Below are 18,391 nucleotides of genomic sequence, written 5' to 3'. Positions count from 1 at the left end.
ACCACTTCTACAATTAGTTATAAATTCAGACGGATTTGATGTATTAATATAGTAGGCGAATGATATAGACTAGGGATTCGGACCACTCTAGGCCAAAGAAAAATATAATAAATAACTTAATTTCACCTGGTAAAAAATCTATGTCCACCCATAGTCTTGTTATCTGGAACAAAATCAGACTCCTGGTCTACTGATTTTTTAAGAAAATTAATTTTTTATGATAAAATATTATTTTAATTTTTTTTCAAATAACTCAGATTAACTTATTTAGCAACAAGATTGGATTTAATTTTCAAAATACTTTTACTTGTGAATATATCAAAAGTAAAAAAAATAAAAAAATTTAATTTTTTTTAAAAATATGAAACACAAAAATAAACAGGATTATTTGTTTTTTTTTTTTTATCTTAATTTGAGTTTTATACAATATAGCTGGATTAAGAATTTTACATGTAGTTTGGTATTATAAATTAAGGATGGTATGTAAAAAAAAAAAAAAAAACTTCTAGTTATAGTCACTTTGGTCGGTATAAAATCCAGTATGGGTGGAAGCATTGGCTTTATTAATCAGTGTTTACATAAGAAGTCATGTATAATCATAATTTAGTAATTTCAAGCAAAAAAAAAAGAAGAAGTCATGTATAATCATAATTTAGTAACGTCAAGTAAAAAAAAAAAGAAATTGACAGGAAAGGACTTGAGAAAATACACAAATCATAACATTGAACATTACTCGTCGTAATTAGACCAACCATCTCGCATTCTAGTACTCATAATCTCTTGATTAGGCATAATTATATGACCACGTGGCTACTAATAATCCTATTAAGCCCTCAAATCATAGGAACCCACCATTCATCGAATCACTGTTTAGGGGATTCAGAGCTATTATTTTTCAAACTTTATTTCCTTCAAAAATTTTAATATATTTTTAATTCTTAAAAAATTACTTTTGATATAGTATATCAATTTAAAAATATTAAAAAAATAATTTAAAATAAAAAATAAAGATTTTTAAAGGACGAAAATAATGAAGCAACCCATCTCCCTTGTCTCTGATTGCTGGCACATGCACAGTGATGACCAGTAAAGCCAATCACTCCAGGTCTCTACTTGTACCACGACAATGACCAATTTCCAACTCGACTGATTGGTCCGCATCAACATTGACCGCTTCGTGCTCGAACCAGCGCCTTTATTTTTACAACCTTATTTCGTAACCACAGTTGCTGACAGTGTATGGCTGGTTTGGTGGTTTTTTTTTAAAAAAACTCAAGCCTTTCCCAATGGTTATTTAATAGCATATAACCTTATTTCGTAACCACAGTTGCTGACATTGTACGGCTGGTTTGGTGGTTTTTTTTTTTAAAAACTCAAGTCTCTCCCAGTGGTTATTTAATAGCATATATATATCAAAACTTAATTAATTAATTAATTCATGTCCTCTGAAATCTCAGAGAAAAAACTAGAGAGAAAAAATGTCAGCAACTTTGTGGCTATCGATACATCCAAGGACGGCTTCTGTCTCTAATCATCCTTCTTACAAGGTTGGACACATGTAAACTAATGTATCTTGTTTGATATAATCATGTCAGACGAAAATCTTGACCAAGAATTTTCTCGATCTCAAATCGAATTGACTAAACATGCCCGGTGCATGATCCGGCTAAAGAAGTTTCATTTTCAATCGAGACAAAAATACTGTTTTATTTTTTAAAAATTATCAACATAAAATTGTTTTGCAATTTTCCTTTTTTACAGAAGCTAAACAGGTTTGTCTTGACAGATTAATCAGGAGATTATCTCCGGGTTAATTGTTTTTTAAACTCAGCCTAGACTAAGAGACGGGTGCAGCGACCCAGTAACCTTGCCCCCAACGTGTCATTGTTAATTCAATCATGGTAGATAACACAGAGGGTAAAACAGGAGGGAGAGTTCAATTTGTAGTTTGATTCCTTGAAAAATGGATGGGTTCAGTGTTTTTTCCTTGTATAAACAAATGATGTCTCCTCCTCGCGTTGTCCTTCTGAATTATTGTAATGTTTACCTGCCGTAGTTAGGACCAGTGACGTGTGCTGTGATGTGGGTGGCTGTGAACAAGTTGGCAAGCTAACAGCCATAGCCTGTCTCGAATACTTACTGTCACACAAATAGGTTCCCCTATTTAAGCCCTCAGGGATTCGATGTTTCGGTGTCTCCGTGTCAGCAAGAAGAGGAGAAAGATAAATAGATTGTTCTCCAGTAAGTTTGTGAATGTTGTCTATGGTTTTGCTTTAGTAAAGGAATGAAAAGAAAATATGGCCTATGCCAGGAATAAATTTGTATGTGAATAAATTCTGCGTACGTGGAGGAAACAGGAAAATCAGTTTCTCTTTTAAATGTTCTTTCTGTGTTTTGCTTTTTTCTGATTTGCAGACTTCTTGTTTTTGATAGGTTGATGAACGAGAAGGTCTGGAAGGATTTGTATTGTGTAAAGATTGGAAGAAGGGAGCTTAATTCTTGGGCTGGACTTTTGTCTGGCTCGATAAAAGCATGGCAGAAGAGTACAGAGAGGCATTGTTGAAGAAGGATGATTACCATGAGAATTGCCCAGGATGTCAGGTTGATCAACTTAAAGAGTTGAAGAAAGGATTCCCTTTTCGTGATCTTGTTTCGATATGGATTGTTGTGCTTTGTACTGGTAAGATTCTTATTTCAAATCATTTTGGACTTGAAAAGAAACCTGAGTTTTGGCTTGCAGCTTGTCAAGGTGAAAAGGTAGTGACTGCATTATCATTAAATGGTTTGGTTTGTATCTGAATTGGGTGGGCATTTCAACTTCATCACATCTCAATCGGCCTTCTGTTTCAGTTTTCTGGCTTCTCGCATCAATTGTACACTGTTTATTTGTGCTGTTTCTTTGATATATGGTAACTGTGATGTCATTTCTTGCAGCACTTCCAATATCAACTCTCTTTCCATTCCTTTATTTCATGGTGAGTTCCTGAACATGTTTTACAAGCCATCTGTATAATGCACACTGGAGTTTGTGATTGCTTCTTTCTAAATGGCCCTGAAATGCACGGGCTATTCATGAATTGCATCTTTCTATTTGCAGATTAGAGATTTTGGAATTGCTGAACGAGAGGAAGATATTGGTTACTATGCTGGATATGTTGGTGAGCTTCCTTTCCAGTATTTGCTTTTGACATGTGTTGGAAAGTCATCATATAAGTTGTTGATGAAATGGTCCTGACGAATCGTTCTATGTATGTCAAAAGGGTCCTCTTTTATGATTGGGAGAGCTCTAACTTCTGTCTTCTGGGGAATAGTAGCTGATCGCTATGGTCGAAAACCTGTTATACTTTTAGGGACCATCGCAGTGTGAGTAATCTCTACATTTCAAGTTCATGTTCTTGCCATTAAGGTTGGGTTTTTGTGTTCTAAAAATATCATGTTTACTCTGTCTTGATTATCTTTATTATTGGTTGGTCTCAGGGTCATTTTCAATACTCTCTTTGGTCTTAGTGTGAATTTTTGGATGGCCATTGTTACAAGATTTCTTCTTGGGTGTTTGAATGGTTTGCTCGGACCAATAAAGGTAGGATTCTGTACTATTTTTATCAAAATTTCCCTTGGTTAGCAAGGAACGACTGATAGTTCTCACTGTTCTCTTGGATTTCTACTTACTTCTGTGAGTTTTAGTTACGATTTATCCCTTCTATTCTGTATAACTTCATGAGCAGGCATATGCAGTTGAGATTTTCAGGGCAGAATATCAAGCATTAGGATTATCAACAGTGAGTTTTATTAAACCTGTGCATAGTCTTGAGTACTTTTTAAGCCCTGTTGGGTCTGAATTAACAGATGATTCAATTCCAGGTTAGTACAGCATGGGGCATAGGACTGATCATTGGCCCAGCTCTAGGAGGTTTCCTGGCCCAGGTATTTAGATTTCTTGATTATTTATTCATGCAATAATGTTCTGCAATGAAAATTCTGTCATTTTCATGGTCCGCTGTAAAAATATGGGAATAGCATTCACAATGGGGAACTAACTCCTAAGCAGCTTGTGTAGCTCCCCCTCTCACACTTTCCTTCCTACCCCTTCTCTTCTTGTTAACTATTCTTCTAATGCTTGTTCATAATTTTGGTACTTCAGCCAGCTGAGAAATATCCAAATTTATTTTCCAAGGAATCTCTTTTTGGGAGGTAAATGAGTTTGCACTGTTCGATTTTAATCATGAGATGTTCTGTTTGATAACTTAAGTTTACATCTTCCAGTCATACAATGATATTCACAAACAGAGTGTCCTGTGCAGATTTCCCTACTTCTTACCATGCTTCTGTATATCACTTTTCGCATTGGTGGTCACGATTGTTTCTTGCTGGCTTCCGGTACTTGTCTCTATCAACTGATGCCTGTAAAATTTGTGTAATGTTTCTTTCAAAGAGGTCTTTTCTCATGCTGAGCATTGATCGTTGTTGTTTTGACCACTGATTGCTGGAAGTAAATCTCTTGTAGACTTCCATGATCATCAAAATATTGACATCTCAGCCAAGGCTCCAACTTTAGCTCATTCATGTCCTTGGACTTCTCAGCTGCTTTCATTTTGGGATTCCATTCCAGAAAGAAATGTTTTTTATACTAAAGCAGTACTTACCAGTTGTGACCTGCGGGTCAGAGTCACCATATATATATTATATTGTGACCTATTTACATCTCTGCCATCTCTATTAAGACCTTGAACTAGGCCACTTCTTGTAGCTACGTTGTGAACATTTACATTTTATGTTGTTCTGGATATATCCTACTCTCGGATCACGTATGTTTTGTGAATCCAGAACTTGATTTATGTCACTAGACGGCATCCTGACAAGTATATTATCTCTATCAGTATGTCATAACAATCAAAATCGACCAGCAAGGTCATCATGTCTTTTGTGCAACTTTTGGCCCGCAAATTTTTCCAAGACATTCATCCCTTTGTCTCTCGATGACTAGAATGTGTTCAATTTATGTTATAATGGTGTTGGGATTAAGGAAACAAAACTATGACCTTCATCTGATCTTTCACTACATGCTTGTTTGGGAGATAACTTTGTGGATATATTACTGCCTGCCTATTTACCTCAATGTGGTTATTACAGGAAACTTTGCATGTGCACAATGAAAAGAAGACTTCATCCAATGATTCTTATAATGCTTTGGAAGCTGCAACCGGCGCATCTAAAGGAGACGAAGCAAGAACAGATGATAAAGGAAGGAAACCATCTTCTAATGAAAGCCTTCTAAAGAATTGGCCTTTGATGTCCTCCATCATTGTCTATTGTATTTTCTCACTTCATGACATGGCTTACACAGAGGTATTTATCTCTCTCATTCCTATTAACCCGTTACTTTAATGACTGCAGTCAGGACTACTTACAGATTCACTCCTGTAGAAACAGCTTTATTTCATGCACTTAAATAATGCTTTGTCTCTAGTTATAAGAGTGCCTGTACTTGATTTCTTCCTGTAGATATTCTCATTATGGGCCGAAAGCTCTAGAAAACTTGGAGGCCTGGGCTATACAACAGAGGATGTTGGTGAAGTTCTTGCAGTCTCAGGCATGTATATAACATTCAAAAGCTGCTGAAACTTGATACAATACTCATGTTAACAACCGTGCTTTATGGTGACCCTATTCTCAAACTTACAGTGGAAACTCACTGACAAATTGTTCAAATAATAGGTTTCGGCCTTCTTGTCTTTCAACTTTCTCTGTATCCATACGTGGAGAGGATTCTTGGACCGATACCAGTAGCTCGAATAGCAGCGGCAAGCACTTAACACCCTTTAGCATCTATGTATGTTTCGTGCTTCCATCTATTCCTTTGTGACAGTTTTTTCGTGAACTTCCCAATGCAGGCCTTATCCATACTGCTACTGTCAAGTTACCCTTTTATAGCTATGTTATCCGGGCTCGGCCTCAGCATTTTGATAAATTGTGCATCTATAATGAAGAATGTTTTTTCTGTAAGTGCACTTCAAGTTTGAACAACTTCAAATGGATGGTAGAATCAAATCCTTTAGGATAAGAAAGATTTTTAGCTCTTGTTGCGCTTCTCTGACACTACCTACCATGTTTGGATCACCAGGTTTCAATTATAACGGGCATGTTTATTCTGCAAAACAATGCTGTGGTAAAGTTCTTTTCTTGATTTACTTACCACAACCCTCTTGCTTCAATATAATGTCTTGATTTATCGCTGTTGCTTGTTGGAAAAACAGGATCAAAACCAAAGAGGAGCTGCTAATGGCATTTCTATGACGGGAATGTCTTTTTTCAAGGCGGTCGGTCCGGCTGGAGGTGGCGCTATGTAAGAGCTTTTACCGATTATCTACTATTTAATTAGTGTTTGATTAACCGATTATCTACTATTTAATTAGTGTTTGGTTACCGTTTCAAAATAAAAATAAAGATAGTTGGGATAGAGAGGACATATCTTCTCTTTCTTTCTACCATGAAAGGATAGAAATTCCCTCTAAAATTATTCCAAAACCCAATTTATTTTTATGTCTACATTTCCGTTCCCTCAACAAAACATGTTTATCTCCCTTATATACATGTTTTAATTATTTATTTTATCCCGAAACAGTAATCAAATACAATAATGTCCTAGTCTTTACAACAAAACTTACATCTCCTATTCAATACTCGAAGAAATTTAACAATTGTTTGCAGATTATCCTGGGCACAAAGGCGCCAAAACGCTGCATTTCTGCCAGGTATAATGTTTTGACGATAGTTGCATTGCTAGAATCAACGTGTACCTTTTCATGTCCAAGCTAGAGCTTGACTCTGTAATGTTCAAATGCAGGTGTGCAGCTGGTTTTCTTCATCCTGAACGCGGTTGAATTAATTGGAGTGCTGATGACCTTCAAACCTTTCCTGGCACAGACACAAGACAAACCAAGAAACGGGACTGCCTAGCTAATTTTCATTAACAATCAATCACCTTAGAAGGCTATTCTTCTTGTCCGCGGGACGAGGAGAAACTAGTTTGCCGGTATGCATCTTTTATGTAATGTTTTGGTTTGGGCAAGGCAGCATTGCTATAATGCAGGCAGGAAGATAGATCCTTGGTGTTTTTCACAATCATTATTGTATATAATTGCGAGGATTCAATATATTTTATTCTATAATTTCAAAAAATAATGTTTTTTTGAAATAATCCACGGGAGCCGAAACTACAAATAAATAAATGATAAGCGTGCTTAATAATGACCTGAAAGAAAATAAGAATTTTAATGAGGTAAGGTCAATCACACGCAGGCTATCATGTGACCTCCATGGAATCTGCAGTTGTCAATCAACAGACTCCTTTCCATATTAATCATTGGCTAGATTTTGCTTTTGTTCATTAACAATTAAAGGTCTAATTTGCGCCATCTTTTGAAAGATATCAAGTGACTTCACGACATTTTGTTAGGTTAGGTTGGTTATATAATATTTTGGTGCTATTTGTATTTTAAAGTTTTTTTTAATATATTAAAATAATTTTTTTTATTTTTTAAAATTTATTTTTAATATCGGTGAAAATAATCTAAAATTATTAAAATAAATAGAAGCAAAAATAAATAATTTTTTTTTTTTATAAATATTTTGGAACACAAAAATAAATATATTAAATTAATATGACCAATTAGCTTAAAAATTGAAAAATCTGTTATTCAAAATTATCATCTTGAATTGAAAAAAATATTAACTTGGAAAAACATAATTAATCCATTGAAAAAATATTAATTCAGAAAAAACATAATTAATCCGACCGAGTTGATGCATCACTAATTGATCATACCAAATTCAATTAGGGTCATTTCTATTTTTCTTAAAAAATATTATCATTTTAATTAAAAAAAGTCCAACCAGATGAACCTAGTAATCCACGTATTGATGCAATAATCCAACATCTCAAACTTTTTAACATACCAGTCTCCCTTGAACAACTACACTGATAGTTGGATCACAAAAACCCATCACCCCTTGATTTTAATGGATTAGATGCAGTCTTGAAAAGACCAAGAATCCAGCACAATGTATAAATTCCAAACGATAAAGCTACGTGCTTCATTCATCTAGTAAAGGACCACTTTTTTCTTTTTTCTGGCCTTCCTCATCAAAGGTCGTCATCCATTGATTCCCGCCTAGCTGTATAGGGCTATAGGCAGCTAGTGGGTTGAAAAAGACCTGAAGCAACTGCCCCAGCATTGGTACATGATGCTTCAGGTGGTTGATTTTGGGAAGTGAGATATATGTCTTCCAGGTTAATCCCAGTGCATGGATATTTCTTACTGCAATCAAATTTCACTGAGATTTCTTTTGCCGATGATCCAGGGATATCCTGGAACCCCAGAAGCCTATTTAATTTATACAAAACGGCACAGTGTTCAAAATAATAAATTTTTTGAATGTTCAAGCTAGTGTCTCTTCAATTTACAGTCTTTTAAAGTAGAATTAAAAGGGAGTTACCTGACCATGGCAATTCTTGTTACCGGGACAATAATTCCGATCAATTATAATTGGTTTTTGGACATTATTCATGACTGCATGTTGGAAGAGAATATTTCTAGCAAAACCATTGCTAGGTCTTCCCCAGGACGGGATTCTCACTCCATTTTCAGTGCCAGTAAATGTAGTGGTTTTGACTGTCACATTCTGCACAGCAGCCTCTTGGACATCTTGGCCTAAAATTCCAATGCTACATCAACCATGTACACATAATTATCTAATTAACTGATCCCATGATTAGGAGCATATTATTAAATATTAGAAAATTAGTACGATCATTAGACTATGTTTTGCTTAATTACCTGATTCCTTGGCCAGGTCCACACGCCACATTTTCAATCCACAAATTAGAGGTACCAGGGCCAATAGATATACGGTCGTCACCAGTTCCAATTCTCGAATTCAAGATGGTGACACTGGTTGATGAAGAAACATGAATGCCATCCGTGTTAGAGCTGTTGCCGGCAGCAGATACTTTCACTCCTTTCACCGTGACATTTTGGCAGGCATTGACGACAATGTGGAACATTTGGCTATTTAGTGATGTTAATCCAGTGATCACAATGTTACTGGAATTGGAAATTAGATCCACGTAAGAGAATTACATAAATTATCATATATTAAAATTTTATTTAATAGTTTAAGCTTTTAAGTTAAAATAGTTTTTTTGATATGATATCAAAACGTTGATGATAAAGCAATTATAAGTTCAAATCTCATTATTTTTATTTTATTTAATAAAAATTAAATAAAAAATAGCATGAATTTGTGTAAATTTCAAATTTAAATTAATAATTTTTATTTGAAAGGATGTGTTAAAGAATAATATAAATTATATTTGAAATTTTATCAAATAATTTAATCTTTTAAATTAAAATGATTTTTCAACAAAAATAGTTTAACAAACATACATTCACTGAGTATTTTAGCCTACAGACCAAAAAAAACATGATCAATCTGTCATATTTAGCATGCCGTTGCGCTGCTAATGAGCCCATAATCTGATGGAGCGACTGGAGTACCAGCTACAGTCACCAAGATAGCATTATTCTTGCAAGGACCCTGAACATCAGGAATGGCTGGTTTTGTAGAGGCACATGCTTGTGTCCAAGCTGCGGCAAAGGCCTTGGTTGAGTCAGTTTTCCCATCAGGCTTGGCCCCATAACTCAAGACGCTATATTTTGCTCACCTTGCTAAAGATGAGGAGGCAAATGAAATGAAGAGGAGGGTACTAATAACAAGAGGGCTCATTAGAAGTGGAAGCTTGGATGGCAAGAAAGCAAATTGAAAGAAAGAGTGAGAAACCGATCGATCGAGGAGACTTGTGCATGGAGATTAATGGTGGGAGGCTTCAGGGAGCTGGTACTTTAGTCCACGATGTTGCCTGACTTCGGCCAATCAAAGGAAAATTATTTAAGCGCAACAAGCTCGAAGGAATAATATTGAAGAACACAATTGATCCAAAAGTTTCTTTGATATATATATATACAGGGAGCTTGTTGCACTTGATGTTAAAGGGAGGGGAAGCCACATTCAAATTGGTCACTAAATTCAATTCCTAACATTCATTTGATAAGTTTCTATTTAATTAATAAACAGAGCATATTGTTAAGAATCGGATCTCCTCGCATTTGGATGGCAATTTGGATCTGATTGTGAAGGATTTCCCTACACCTAGCTCACGCTATTATGCTACTATTGCAGAAACAGTACAAATTGCGGACTGGGATTCTAGTTTTTAACAAGGTATGGCGAAATTAAGGTCCTAGTTTTTCTTTCATCTTGCAGAGAATATCATTTTTCCTAAATTATAATGAATTTAACTTTAGTTATACCCAAGGCATAGTTAGGAGCTTTTCCTAACTTGAGCTACAAAGCAAATAAACATAAATTATTTTTCAAAATCAATCATTAACTTATATATATATAAATTTGTCAAGTTAACAATAAATTTTCAATCCAAATACATAACATCAAATTTAAAAAATAAAATTTAAAATACATAAAATTAAAAAAATATAAAAATAAATTACACTATTAAAATTACACCCTTCGATATTTTCTGAAATAAAATTCATTTATGATTGAATCTGAATCAATATCTTCAACAAATTCTCATTCAATGTAAATCATCATAGAATTTTCTAAGAACTCATATTTCATTTTATTTTAAAGTATAGTTTTAACATGTTTCATAGCTGAAAATGTTCACTCTATAGTGGCTGTAGAAATAAGCAAAGTCAAAATAAGACGAATGAACCTGTCAATCAAATGATAGTGTTGTGACTTATTTGTTTTAACTAATCCTCAACATAATTAAAGAATGATAGACATATTCTGAAAGCTCTTATGATGAATCATATCAATTTGATAATGCTTCAGTTAAGATCTCAAATAATACATCTCTTGTTCATTAAAATCTTCAGAATAAAATTTCGTTAAGATCTCAAATAATACATCTCTTGTTCATTAAAATCTTCAATTTAAAGTTAATGTTATTTGTAAGTTTGCTGAAGATAGACATTAACTTTAAATGATTTAAAGTTGTTTTTAGATTTTAAAGTAGAGCTAAGTACAATGAGTTTTACTATCCTATCACTGAATTTAGAATTTAATTATTTCAACTGAAAATTTATTGTTGAGTTAAATATATCATAATGATAATGTTGATAAATTGTTATTAATCTTTGTTGCTGCTACTGATATGAACAACCTATAGTTTTTTTATATAAAGCATTCATATGTGGTATGTTAATCTCATATTGTATGCAAATAGATTGCATATGCGTAAGAAGAAGATTAAATTTGACATCTCTCAAAGTTCAAAGCAATATTTTAGTAATTGATACAAGATCCATTGTATTTAAGATATTAAGAAATTTTTGCTGCAAAGCTCGATAAAGTAAATTAGTAATCCCCATTATTTCATGCATTAAATATAAAATGAATATAAACTCAAAAAATTTCATTACAATCAAACAATCACCAACTTTTTAATATATATCTTGTATTAATTTTTTAGAGATTGCCATCTTAGCAGGAAAAATATCAAGATTACTTTATATGGACAAATTCAAAGAGATTTTGTATTTGCACTAAAATATCTTTCTTTGGATAACTATTTGAATTCTTTTTAACCATGTATTTAACAAAGTACACATAAATGTCATCAATTTGTTTACCTTCTCCCTCTATTCTATTCAATTTAACATGTCCCATCTGCACTAATTAAGTGAACATATGATTATAAAATCTGGCAGCTCCAATTCAATGGTGGTTGCAAGTTGCAACAAACAATTTCTCTTCAAAGCCCAAGCTAAAATCCAATGATGTTGAGACCTGAGAAAGTTGAAATTCTATGGTGTTTCTCAACTCTCGAGTATTGATAAAGATAAAGGATTGAGTTTTAATAAATAACAAAAAAAATTCTTTGTAAGAAGTCAATTCTTATGAAGGGCAAAAAAAAAGTATTTATTTTTTTATTTTAGTAGTGCAGGGAGAGTATTGGGTTTTCCAATATTTATTTATTTATTTGACTTGAATTACAGCCCACCCTAGCTTCCTACACTCCTTCATCCTTGGTTATACCGGCAATGTCCTCATTTATAGTGCATATAATATTTAAATATAAATAAATATACATCACTAATTTGATTGTTTTTTTATTGTGTTTCTTTTTATTTTTTTTAATTTTATTTAAAACACATTCATTTTATTTTTAGATAAACAACCATTTTTCAGGAATTATCATATATATATATATATATATATCATTAATACACTCAATTATTATCAAACATATGTAAATACACTCATGATTTGTAGATAGCGAGGCACACAATTTATTTTGTTTGGTATTTTTATTTTATTTTTTTCCAAGTTTCATTATCATTGAGTATTTTCTATCAAATTTTATTTTAATTTTATTTTTATATTTTTCTTTATTTTGCATGTTTTTTAGTAATATTTTTCCTTGTTTTTATCCTTCTAAAATAAATATATCAAATTTAATTTTTTAATTGAATTCTGATTCAAAATTTAACAAGTTGCAAGTTTTAGAGATTATATAAGATTTAAAAAGTTTATCTAAATTTTCTTAGGTTTTTTCTCCTCTTTTTAAGCGGACATTTTCTATTTTTTTTATTGTTAAAGTTTTACTTCTTTTTTTTTACAGTTTTCTTTAATTATATTATTATTGAGTTATTTGATAATTTAGATAGATATAAATGTGGTTTTTTTTTATGCTTTTTATCATTTTTTTATATTATTTAAACTAATAACTCAATTATTAAATTTTTTGAAGTTAATATTTTTTTATTTAAAAATTTAACTTTACCCGCAGCATGGGTATATAGATTCTACCAGGTCTCTTGTCAATATTTATGCACTCTTGCAACGGAAGTACACATGCCGTACCTTCTCTCTTTGCTCCACAGGGAGCACAATATTGGGGCATGTGACTGGTGAAATATTTTATTTTATTTTATTTTATTTTCAGGTTAAGATATGATCACGTGTGAGATTCTGACTTTAAAGCAGTTTACAGATGGTAATTGAAAAATCAAAATAATTCGTATAACAAGAATGACCCATTTAATATTTTGGTCATCCTCACTAGTCATGTCACGAGGTTGTGGATCGAAGGGGAAATATTTGATATAGGGCATCAAGCAATTGTTGGATCGTGGCAGGTGGAGCAAACAACGGAGAAGAAATCGGCTGTTTTATTATTATTAATTCCTAGAATCATGGCCCTCAAAGTTACTGTTTTTTGTATTTTTTGACTTCTTCTTTTCCATGATATTAGTGTTTATGTTTAATACTCGAGGAGCTAGAATTAGAATAGTAAGAACGTCCATTGGAACGCAAGCATTGTTTAATGAAACGATGTGTATAAATAAAATAAACAGTAAAGACCACCGAGTTCATATGCATGCATCGATTAACGTGCTAATCCTGAAAGAAAGATCATACACCTAAAAATAAATTAGATGAGGTCAAAGTAGGATCATGGCATATCTGCGGCATGCTCTTGCTTCACTAACCATTGGCTTGGAGGGGATAATTATTGGAAGACTAAACTGAATTAGACTAGTTTAATGATCTCCCACAAATTAAATCTCATTGCAGATTATACTGATAAACAATAATTAGTTCCATCTTGACCTTGAGTGAGGATGTATTTAATATTACTAAATGATAAGCAGTACCTCGCTATAATCCTATTATATATTGCTTCTCAACCATCAGCATCTTGAATTGCAAGAGCAATGACCCTTTTGTTTCGTTATCATTGTAGTTGATATCAACGGCTGCCTGTCTTCATCCTTGGAAGTTGATCATAGCTGAAGGAATCAGACTTTTCTAGTTATGAATAACTCTATGCAGAGCTGTACTCCTCTCTAGCATTTAATGCTGTTAGGCTCACTGTCAAATGTTCAAGGACAGGACAACTCATATATGTTGTTAGAAAACCTAAATTCTTACAAACACACCCACGATGTTTGATGACATTCTTGCTTGCTATAGTGCGAATATGGCATGATGGTCACCTCTTACGTATGCCCTTTACTGTATACGGTAAGAGTGTCACCATTGAAATATTCTTTGGCAGAATCTGCCTCCAACTTGCTTCGATGCCAGGTGACTTGCGAGTCAATTTTCTTAAAAGAAAGCAATAATGCAGTGGTTAAGAAAGAGGTAGCTGGGCACATTTGCAAAAGCAATGCGCCGTTGGATTTGGAATTGGCATCCAATTGTCAACCATTTTTCTCTAAAGTTAACATAGCATTTTCTGCAACAGGGATTGATTGGACTGGTGAATTTAGTTACAATCATAGGGTACGAGACATTGCACATTTACAAGACAATTTGATCCAGCACAACAACCAGGAAATCTGGCCCCTTGCACCCTGCTGCGGGTTTCTCAAACCGTGCAGTGCATTTTCCTACTTTTTGTCATTTTTTAGTACCAGATTGCATAGTTGATAAACAATATATACCAGCACAATCTTATGCTTTTCTGTAGGAATATAAGCAGTGTCCGTCACTCTCAGCATAAAACACATGATGAAAGAATGTTGGGAATACTTGACAATTGCACCAAAACTCGGAAGATGAGGTGGGGGATATTGTGAGGCTGAAAGAAGCTAGAAAAGTATACTGACCATATGGAAAAGAACCAACTAACATTCTTTTGAAAAATCTTACAAATGAAAATTTCTAACCAGCTTTTCACAGAATAGATACAAGAAAATACTCACGAAGATGAGAAGCAAACTCACAGCAGTAACCGTGACAAACAGCTGCTTCTAGAGGGGCCAAAGAGTAAATTATGAGCTAAAACCAGAAATGCATCATATCTACAAAACTTCAACACAGTCAGAATGGGGCTGATGCTGTTCTGCGAAGCTGATACTTGGGCTCGGGGAGAGGGGCACATGGCAACATATTCTCAAGCTCCTGCAAGTTAAAGTACAACTGATCAAAAAAAGTAATTAACAATGAGAAAGAGGGGAGAGTGTGTTCAACTCACTAATATCTCACATTCAGTGACAAGTTCTACAATCATCATATAGGCTATCTAACACCAAAGAGATGATATTCTTACACTCAATGAAGTGATTGTGCACATACAAAGTGATGCCAACAAACATCATAATCACCACGAGCAGAAGCATAGCCTTTTGCTCCAAAATAATATCAACAATAAGAAAGCACCTCCATCATTTTTCTGAAGTAACGTATTCAGCTTATTGATTCATTTATTCTGTTTCCATGAGATATGTATAATTAAGAATATGGTTTGGTGGAGCAGCAACAATGTCTGTAAATCATGACTGCGCTGTTTTGGTTAGTCAAGAACTGTGGTAAATTTGATTTGGTTAATTACTGGAAATTGTGGGAGAAGAAAACTGACTTAGGGCGTCTTTAAGGTGAAAATGCATGGTATGCTAGTCCTGTGAGTTTTGGATGAAGATTTTGCTAAAATTGATCTCTCAACAATAACAAGGGAGTAATCACAGATCTCCCAACAACAAAGGCAAGTTGTGGATTGCCTAGGGGATACATTAAGAAGAAGGTAGATATTTCACAAAATAAACAAGGAGCTCATTCATCAAGAATCCTTTCATTTACTGTGTAAGTTTTCTGTCAAAAATAAGGAAAAGGGGAGACTAGAAGTTTTCTACCACCTACTTGAATCTAAAGTTTTACATGGTGATTAATACTCATTGTCTGTTTTTCTTTCCCAGCCACCTATGAGGAGACAATCTTCAAAATGACTTATCATGTCTAGGACTGTGATTTGGTTTTCAAGGAAAAGGCTATCAAGAAACTAAATAGATTGATCTTCATTTCTCCATGACATATAGCTATCTGATAATATTATCAAACTGATCTAAATTCCATTTACATGATTATTGGAAATCATTGGAGAAGGAAAACAAACTAGGTTTTATTTAAACTATCACGTCTCTGATTCAAGTAGAGAGATGTGCAGGTTTTATTTAAACTATCAGTCAATAGGACAGGAAAGAAATATACTAAAACAGACAGTTCAACACATGTTATCAGTATATCCAATAGGAAGATTGTACTAGAGGGGTAACCGAAAACAAATCCTCACCCTTTGTTTCCTTAGCCTTTCATTTTCCTCTTCCAGCCGAGAAACTTTGTTCTCCAGCTCATTTGTGTAAGCCTGCTTCCGTGCTCGTGAACGGGCGGCAGATTCGCGGTTCTTTATCATCCTCTTCTGCCTCCTCTCAACTGTTTTCCCAATCATATCCTCTGGCACACCTCTTTTTCTTGCAGGTGTCTGTGTATCTGATAAAGTCCCCATCAAGGGTGGAGGTAACGTCACCTGGTTCTCTGGGTATGAAACATCCACCATAGAACCAGCCCCCATGTGAAGTGGCTGTGGCATAGGCCGGCCTGGCATATAAACCCCCATCATGCTTTGTTGTGGATGGTGATACTGTGGATGTGGTGGGTATTGCACCCATTGACTTTGTTGCAGAAACTGTTGTGCTGCATGTGTATCAACCGCAACAACAGAACCACCATCTTTCTTGTCCACAGATGCTTCAGCTACAACTCCTGCTTTTACCAAGAAATCCTCCAAAGTCATCTCTCCCAGAGTAGGCTGCCGCTCCCTAGACTTCATCTCCCCATCATGTTTGCTTTGTTGGATGTCTTTCCAGACCTCATCAACTGTCTTCTTGCTCAGAGGACTAGTTAATGATATGCTTGCCTGACGTTGCAGAGCAGTTTGATTGGTGAATGGTGTGCCCTCCACTTCCAAACCTGTAGTCCGGTTAGCCTCCACTGTCTGGTTAGCCTCCACTGTCCACACGTTTTTGAGAAGTTCATCAAGATTCATGCTGCTTAGGGGTTTTCCCAAGTCACCCAACTGATTTTGAACCTCATCAAGAGTAAGACTGTACATTGTGTTTTGCCGTGACAATGGCTGGAACTGAGATTGCTTATGATGTCTACTACCATCACCTTGAGATCCCATTGTCTGCATTCCCATTCAACAACCTTCACCTAAACATTCCAAATTTAAAACTAAAAATCCATACAAACTCTCTAAACCCTAATCTTGTCTATGAACCACAATGATCCGATCCTCAAACTCACCCCAAATCAGAACCTGGAAAGCAGAGTCAACAATTCAGAAAAGTAAGCCTAGAAATGAATCCTGTACTGCATAAGGTTTTTAGATTACACTCTTCAAACTAATAAAGAAACTGTGATTGAAGGAAAAATGAATAGAGTTTCAATGTTCTTATACATGCAATGCAAGACCAGAACTAAAACATCCAAAATTAATTATCTTAAAAACCTAAACCAATAACCTTCATTCATCATGTTTAACAAAATAAAAGTAATTGAACATACAATCAAGTTGCAAAAAAGCCCAACAAACAAATAAATCCCTTGATTAGGAGAATTTTTTTTAAAATAAAATAAAATAGAAGAAGGTCACTATTGGAAGAGAAAATAACAAGAAGATTCACCTCAAACCATTACCATTATTTTTTTTTTTTAAAAAACCATATAGAATCCAAAATGTACTTCAACGAGCTAGATAAAACATGTATCACTGTATCTAACACAACACTTTGAAACCAATCACAAAATAATCCACATAATCACAACTTTTCAATAACCCCTGATTACAAAGTTTGAAACTCATGCATGAAACATAATACAGAACATGTATCACTGAATCTAACACAACACTTTGAAACCAATTAATTGATCAGGTGAAACAACATGCAGACAGAGAGCTATAAAGCTACAATCTTTTACAAGCAAACGCGAAAGCTCAAAGCTTTACCCTTCATTGACCGAAAACCTTAAAACCCAAATCCCAAGTCACAAAATAATCCACATAATCACAACTTTTCAATAACCCCAGATTACAAAGTTTGAAACTTCTGCATGAAACATAAATCAATTCTCAAAAAATAAAAAAATCTTTCAGATATTTACATAAATTTCGAGATCAAAATTCTCTTAAACCTGGAAAAGAAACAAAACCAAATCCCACAAATGCAAGTGAAAAACAACAACTTTCAAATCGGAGGAGTTATAAAGGAAGGGGCGTTTTTCATTTTTGTGTTGTATATCAATAAAGTTAAGTAAAGAAAACGTAAGCAACAAAAGGGACTTACTTTTGTGATCCACGAATGAGTTAAGTGACTTCAAAGAGGGGATTTTTTGTGTTGCTGTTGTTGATTTCAGGTGAAAATCAGCTGATAATTATACATTCACATTTAGAGAGAGAAAGTAGGAGAGAGAACTCAAATTCTAAAAACTTCCGAAAACAAAACTGGAGTGTTAATTAATT

At 34.1% G+C, this 18,391-nt stretch overlaps 3 protein-coding genes across 4 annotated transcripts; 1 reads left to right on the top strand and 2 right to left on the bottom strand.

Moving 5' to 3' along the window:
* The first annotated feature begins 1,928 nt into the window (after positions 1 to 1,928).
* On the top strand, positions 1,929 to 7,198 carry LOC105131633 (protein ZINC INDUCED FACILITATOR-LIKE 1-like). 2 transcript variants are annotated; one of them, XM_011034688.1, is made up of 18 exons: positions 1,929 to 2,241; positions 2,434 to 2,680; positions 2,935 to 2,975; positions 3,098 to 3,158; positions 3,261 to 3,363; positions 3,478 to 3,580; positions 3,726 to 3,779; positions 3,862 to 3,924; positions 4,142 to 4,191; positions 4,302 to 4,377; positions 5,131 to 5,346; positions 5,503 to 5,590; positions 5,716 to 5,801; positions 5,892 to 5,999; positions 6,122 to 6,166; positions 6,255 to 6,343; positions 6,709 to 6,752; positions 6,845 to 7,198. In XM_011034688.1, the coding sequence occupies exons 2-18, from the start codon at positions 2,533 to 2,535 to the stop codon at positions 6,955 to 6,957; spliced, it is 1,488 nt and encodes a 495-aa protein (XP_011032990.1). In that variant the 5' UTR covers positions 1,929 to 2,241; positions 2,434 to 2,532; the 3' UTR covers positions 6,958 to 7,198. The 2 variants fall into 2 exon arrangements, with proteins under 2 accessions (XP_011032990.1, XP_011032991.1); XM_011034689.1 differs by lacking the exon at positions 1,929 to 2,241 and adding an exon at positions 2,265 to 2,340.
* Positions 7,199 to 8,185: 987 nt separating this feature from the next.
* LOC105131714 (polygalacturonase-like) lies at positions 8,186 to 9,133 on the bottom strand (the record flags this gene model as incomplete). Its single annotated transcript, XM_011034823.1, has 3 exons — positions 8,186 to 8,396; positions 8,486 to 8,725; positions 8,838 to 9,133. Coding segments are annotated over 3 exons (747 nt in total), but the record flags the coding sequence as incomplete, so codon positions are not given.
* A 5,531-nt stretch (positions 9,134 to 14,664) lies between these two features.
* On the bottom strand, positions 14,665 to 18,369 carry LOC105131632 (ABSCISIC ACID-INSENSITIVE 5-like protein 2). The gene is made up of 3 exons (XM_011034687.1): positions 18,216 to 18,369; positions 16,163 to 17,188; positions 14,665 to 14,997 (listed from the first exon to the last, which is right to left on the bottom strand). Exons 2-3 carry the CDS (start codon positions 17,066 to 17,068, stop codon positions 14,917 to 14,919), a joined length of 987 nt encoding a protein of 328 aa, XP_011032989.1. The 5' UTR covers positions 17,069 to 17,188; positions 18,216 to 18,369; the 3' UTR covers positions 14,665 to 14,916.
* Between the last annotated feature and the right edge of the window lie 22 nt (positions 18,370 to 18,391).

This window comes from Populus euphratica, unplaced genomic scaffold (genome assembly GCF_000495115.2).
Source record: "Populus euphratica unplaced genomic scaffold, PopEup_1.0 scaffold24.1, whole genome shotgun sequence".
In the NCBI taxonomy this organism is placed as follows: domain Eukaryota; kingdom Viridiplantae; phylum Streptophyta; class Magnoliopsida; order Malpighiales; family Salicaceae; genus Populus; species Populus euphratica.
Note: the sequence above shows the minus strand (reverse complement) of the source record. Positions and strands in the feature narration are given on the sequence as shown.

Bases quoted from the DNA above. Each gene is read 5' to 3' on its own strand.
- LOC105131633 (XM_011034688.1), top strand. From the start codon at position 2,533: ATGGCAGAAGAGTACAGAGAGGCATTGTTGAAGAAGGATGATTACCAT. The intron at 3,581-3,725 runs GTAGGATTCTGT...CTTCATGAGCAG, and splicing joins GTTTGCTCGGACCAATAAAG to GCATATGCAGTTGAGATTTT. The intron at 6,753-6,844 runs GTATAATGTTTT...GTTCAAATGCAG, and splicing joins AAACGCTGCATTTCTGCCAG to GTGTGCAGCTGGTTTTCTTC.
- LOC105131632 (XM_011034687.1), bottom strand. From the start codon at position 17,068: ATGGGAATGCAGACAATGGGATCTCAAGGTGATGGTAGTAGACATCAT. The intron at 14,998-16,162 runs GTGAGGATTTGT...TTTAACTTGCAG, and splicing joins AAAGGCTAAGGAAACAAAGG to GAGCTTGAGAATATGTTGCC.